The sequence below is a fragment of the Quercus suber genome, unplaced genomic scaffold (genome assembly GCF_002906115.3).
Source record: "Quercus suber isolate HL8 unplaced genomic scaffold, Cork oak 2.0 scaffold_196, whole genome shotgun sequence".
Taxonomy (NCBI): Eukaryota; Viridiplantae; Streptophyta; class Magnoliopsida; order Fagales; family Fagaceae; genus Quercus; species Quercus suber.
Genome location: NW_027069654.1, coordinates 506,784 through 512,508, shown reverse-complemented (window position 1 = coordinate 512,508; position 5,725 = coordinate 506,784). Strand labels below are relative to the sequence as shown.

At 37.5% G+C, this 5,725-nt stretch overlaps 1 protein-coding gene across 1 annotated transcript; it reads right to left on the bottom strand.

Moving 5' to 3' along the window:
- Nucleotides 1–3,668: 3,668 nt before the first annotated feature.
- LOC111993320 (thaumatin-like protein) lies at nucleotides 3,669–5,473 on the bottom strand. The gene is made up of 2 exons (XM_024025164.2): nucleotides 5,295–5,473; nucleotides 3,669–4,505 (listed from the first exon to the last, which is right to left on the bottom strand). The coding sequence occupies exons 1-2, from the start codon at nucleotides 5,359–5,361 to the stop codon at nucleotides 3,823–3,825; spliced, it is 750 nt and encodes a 249-aa protein (XP_023880932.1). The 5' UTR covers nucleotides 5,362–5,473; the 3' UTR covers nucleotides 3,669–3,822.
- Between the last annotated feature and the right edge of the window lie 252 nt (nucleotides 5,474–5,725).

The following is a 5,725-nucleotide window of genomic DNA, read 5'->3' as shown; positions in this document are numbered from 1 at the left end:
GGAAGTGAGAGACATCAAATTAGGATGAAGCCTATAGCTTTCCACCAGTTACATGACATCCTTACTGAGAGGGAGCACATACGCCTAACTATTCACATATCTATTAGGGAGCAAGTGATAATTTTCTTACACATAATTGGTTATAATATTAGGTTCCATGTAATTGGTAGTCAGTTCCATAGATTGACTAAGACTGTTTATAGATATTTTAGGGTTGTCCTTAGGGGGAATCTGAAATTATATAGAGCTCTAATAAGATTGTCTAGCGAATATACACCTCCAGAGATAAGGGATAGCAGAAGGTTCTATCCATATTTTAAGGTAAATATTGGGACTTTGTGTATTTTTGTAAATTGTGAAGATTTTATTTATTTTTTAAACCATTATATCTGTTGAAAGTTAGAATTGTGTTGGAGCAATAGATGGTACACATGTTCGTGCATTTGTGCTACAAGGAAGGTTTCGTGGTCGCAAAGATGGAACCACTCAAAATGTGTTAGCTGCCATTAGTTTTGACTTGAAGTTCAATTATGTATTTGCTGGATGGGAAGGTAGTGCACATGATTCACATGTGTTAAATGATGCATTCGCTAGGCCAAGGGGATTTTCAATTCCCAAAGGTATTATAGGATTACTTCACCTTTTGGGTTTATTAGTTTTAATAAATTTTGTTCGTTTTACTAAAGAATAGTAGTGATTTCGTTTTATTTTTCAATATATGTAGATAAATATTATTTTGGTGTTGCTAGGCATGGTAAAGAGGAGAGGAAAAAAAAATAGATATCAAAAGCACATCCTTCTTTTAAATCAGTCTTCTACTCCATGTTGTGTTCTCTAGCCTCCATTAAATTAGTCTTTTTTCTCTTGTTTAGACTACCTTCTCTTTTTCTTTCTCACATTTAGCCCATGTTTTATATCTTTACATGTTGTAGAGAATTCCTAAAAGAATTAAGAAGTTTGAATGGAAATTCGCTAGATTTGTAGGCCTATATTGCAGGGTGATTTTGGCCTTGTAAACGTGAGAATTTGGGCTTTTCATAAACTACACTCTTTGAGTTAGTTTTCCAACTCAACTTCCCCCCACCCCCCCTTTTCCATTTGTATAATTTCCTTGATTGATTACGCTCACCCACATCTTTTAGGTGTTTAAGGGTATGTTTGATTGGGATGATTTTAGGGAGGATGGAAAAAGGAGAGTGGAAAATAGAAGGGAAAATAAATAGAAAGTGTGTTTTGGGAGGGGGGGGGGGGGAGAGGGAGGAAAGTAAATGGTGGGGTTTGTCTGTTTTCTCTTCATGTCCTCCAAACCTCAATCTCCCTAAAATGGGGGAGAAAAGTGTTATTTTTGTTTAATTTAATAGGGAAATGATTGTAAATTTATACAAACTAAATTTTTGATTCTCCCATTTTTTTTTTTTTGACCAAACAAAAAAGTTATACATTCCTTTACTTTTCCACCTCTCCAACCAAACATAAATGAGAAAAACTAAATTCTCTTCTATCATTCCATTTTTCCATTCCCTTCTCATTTTCTATCCTCTCACTTTTTCATCTCTCCAACCAAACGACCCTATGTTTGAGTTTGGTTCAACCCGCTTGAATAAGAAGAATCCATCCTTGTGTCTTAGATAAAACTCATTAGTATGTGAAACCCCTATTACCTAAAAAAAGGATAATTCATAATTAGTCACAAAATTATATAAAACTCAGTTTAACCATGCAATTATGAATGTATTTTAATTAATATATTTCATACACGTCGTGACTACTAATTGAGCAATGAAGTGTCCTATTTAAGCACAATTTTCTAAACAACCACCTATTAAAACACACACACACACACAAAAGAAAAAAAAAAGAAAAAGAAAAGAAAGGACAATAAGTGAGATGAGCAAAAAAAAGAGAAAAGTAAAAGCAAACCAATGAACAATGGAGTAATAAAAGATTAGAACAAATTAAAAAGAAGAAAAAGACCTTGTTTGTGGGAAGGACAATTTTATCAAAAGTACATATTTCACTTTTTACTTTTATTTTTGGTAGATTTGGAGAGAAAATAGTTAGATCCCATAATTTCTCTTCTCTCTCCTCTCTCAACCAAACACCCCAAACACCCCTCCCACTTATTTTCTCTTCTATTTTTCACTTTTTCTTTTCTTTTCTTTTTTTCTCACCCTCTCTAAAATCATTCCGACCAAACATATCATAAATGTGGGTTTCCTATGATATTGGGAGTTGGGACTACCTACATGGCACTTATTGGACCTAAGCCCTTGGCCCAATGTTTTTTTTTTTTAGGTGCTGAATACCATGGCACAATGTGTTTTTCTTTTACACCAACCACACAAACCACAATACAGTTCAAAATTCTCATTCCTCTACCACACTCGCCGACCTCCAACAAAACCCTCTTCATCCTAAACAACTTTCATCGCATTGATGAGCATGGATGAACAAATTGAAAAATCTCTACTCGTCAAAGCTGAGGAAATGTCATTGCCGATCCCATGGCAAAGCAGTTCTCATTGCCGAAGGACCTCAAAGAGACATAAAACAAAAAAAAAAAAAAAACAATAAGTGAGATGAGCAAAAAAAAGAGAAAAGTAAAAGCAACCCACAACCAATGAACAATGGAGTAATAAAAGATACGAACAAATTAAAAAGAAGAAAAAGACAAAAAATGCTTGTTGGTGGGAAGGACAATTTTATCAAAAGTACATATTTCACTTTTTACTTTTATTTTTGGTAGATTTGGAGAGAAAATAGTTAGATCCCATAATTTCTCTCCTCTCTCCTCTTTCAACCAAACACCCCCAAACACCCCTCCCACACATTTTCTCTTCTATTTTTCACTTTTTTTTTTCTTTTCTTTTTTTCTCACCCTCTCTAAAATCATTCCGACCAAACATATCATAAATGCGGGTTTCCTATGACATTGGGACTACCTACATGGCACTTATTGGACCTAAGCCCTTGGCCCAATATTTTTTTTTTTTAGGTGGTGAATACCATGGCACAATGTGTTTTTCTTTTACACCAACCACACAAACCACAATACAGTTCAAAATTCTCATTCCTCTACCACACTCGCCGACCTCCAACAAAACCCTCTTCATCCTAAACAACTTTCATCGCATTGATGAGCATGGATGAACAAATTGAAAAATCTCTACTCGTCAAAGCTGAGGAAATGTCATTGCCGATCCCATGGCAAAGCAGTTCTCATTGCCGAAGGACCTCAAAGAGACAATAATTTTATTTTGATGTTGCGATCAACAATATCAATAAAGGTATTGATATAATATTCATCTGTTAGTTTTTTACACAGGCACAGCTTTTAACTTGGTTTAGCTAATTTTTTCTTTTTAATTTTGCTATATATTTTTCATCAGCCCATTGCGATTGCACTAATTCCAAAATATGACAGGCCCAATTGAGAAACACAGGCAAAGGTAGTCTTGGAGCAATACTCCGAGCTTCTCAAAGTGGGTGAGCCCTATGATAAGGCCCCGCCCACTTTGTGAGAGCCGGAGCAAGGACTAGCTAAATTTTTCCTGCCCAATAAGGACACCCCAGTGGGCAGGCCTTTCAGCTCATAGAGAAGTGCGAGAGTTTTGATTTACCAAAAAACATAAGCATACAAAAGGATATATAATCAAAAGCCATTAGTCTTCAAGTAAACAGAATGCAGTACCAATGGTAATATAAGTTTCCACTATTCCAAATTAGCTACAAGACACATAAACTAACCAACACAAACACCAATAACAAAACGAACTAGCATTACTATATCAGCAATTAACTATAAGCATCTGATCCGATTATTCAACGGTGGTGAGGGCAGAATGTGACCAAATAGTTGCCACCGGTGCAAGTAGAAATGCTAGTAGGATCATCATAAGCATAAGAGTAAGCCTTAGGACAAGCCGCCTTGAAAATCCTAGAGTATGCTGTGGGTTTACAAGCCTGAGGACTTCCAAAGCTCCCAGTACAACAATACCTCGGAGAGTTAAACGCAAAGCAAGCACTTTTACAAGCCACGACTCTTCTATTATCATGGGACCGAACTTGAAGCCCAACTGGGCACATCATGTTGAGGTCGCTAACACACCCAGCGTAGCTGCATTTGCCTGATCCTTTGATGGGTGTGATAGAAATGGCCAAGTTGTAACCATCAACAAGGCTTACATCATAGAAGTCTTGCTCGTTTCCAAGAGTTATTTCTGCTAGTGTGGCTGGTGGGGCTCCACCTAGACCGTTGCAGAAGAGTGAGCCGCCACAATCACCAGTGGCGCAGAGGCCGCGGCCGGAAGCGTCGAAGGTGCAGCCGTGGCGGCCCCATAAGCGGCCGGACCATAGAGCAGGGAGGTGGAGAGAGTAGGCCTTGTTTGGTTGGAGCTTGAAGCCACCACGGGCTAAGATGGGCTTGCCTGCGCCTGGTTGGATGCCTGGCCAAACTGGATGTGTGCACTTGTTGTAAAGGGTTATGGTTGTGGCCGAGACCTCAGCTGTGACAAACAAATAAAACAAAAATTAAGCACACTAGATTTTTTGTTTCTATGATTTGGTAAAGTAAAATTTAATGACTTTATTAATAAATGGACCTATGCTTGTTGAGGCGTCCTAAGACTAAAATTGTATGTGGTCGACTAATTCATTGTCCGACTTTAAAAAATTTCGGAACTAAGACATTATTGTTGTTGTTGCATGTTATGCTAGCTAGTGTAGGTGTGCACTACTTCCCGATCTCACACATGTCACAACAAGAAGTTACATGAAAAAAACTCTTCGGGTGGTCATAAATTGCTGGTTATGAATTTTGAATACAAAAGCTTATGGATCTCCTTTGGCTTAAGCAACCACTAGGATATTATATCTAGAACAACTAGGAACAATTTTGGCGTTAATAACCACCGCGGTTACTCCACAAATATAAGTCATTTGTGAGATGTGAGAGGGCAAAGCCTGAAGTTCAAGTTTGCAAAAAAGAGCTTCACACGTAAATACTTCGATTAAACTAGTAAAATTTTTATCTTCTATTAAAAATAAAAACCATACTAGCTAGACGCTAGTTGAGTTGGCATTGAATGTAACGGTTCATATGGATGGGAAAACTGTTAGATTTCTTAAAAAATAAACGTTTCAGGGTCCGGGCGTTTTGTGTGTGTGTTTGAGAACTTAACTGAAAGCACTAGGTAAAAAAAGTGAAGAATGAGCTCACAAATGGAGTGACATTGCTGGGATTAAGATCAGAAACAAGAAGATGCGCGTGAGAGATCAAGAGCTATAGAGTATACCTGGAATGTGGGAAAGCATGAGAGTGGAGAGCATAAGAGCTATGAAAGATCTCAGCATTGCCTCCATGGCTGCAGATTGGAGAGGTTGATGATTAGTAGGAAAGGGACTTAAGCAGGACCGTAAGAAGAAACTGCCTTCGTCTCTCGACCCCTCTTTTAACAGCTAGCAAGACATGGTTTTTATAGAGAAAAAGGAACATAGACTGTCACTCACTCACAATGACCCAACGCCAACGGGATTAATGTTACCTTTCTTCCTTTTAACAAAATGTGGGCCTATATCACTCTGACTATAATAAGCTTTGTTAATAAATTTAGTTCTTTCTTAAACCAAGAGAAATTGATAGGGAGAGTTGTGGGTGGTGGTAGATGTAAAAGTTAAAACTGTAAATACAAAAAGGTAATGTATCGAGGTGAGTGAGTTGATTGAA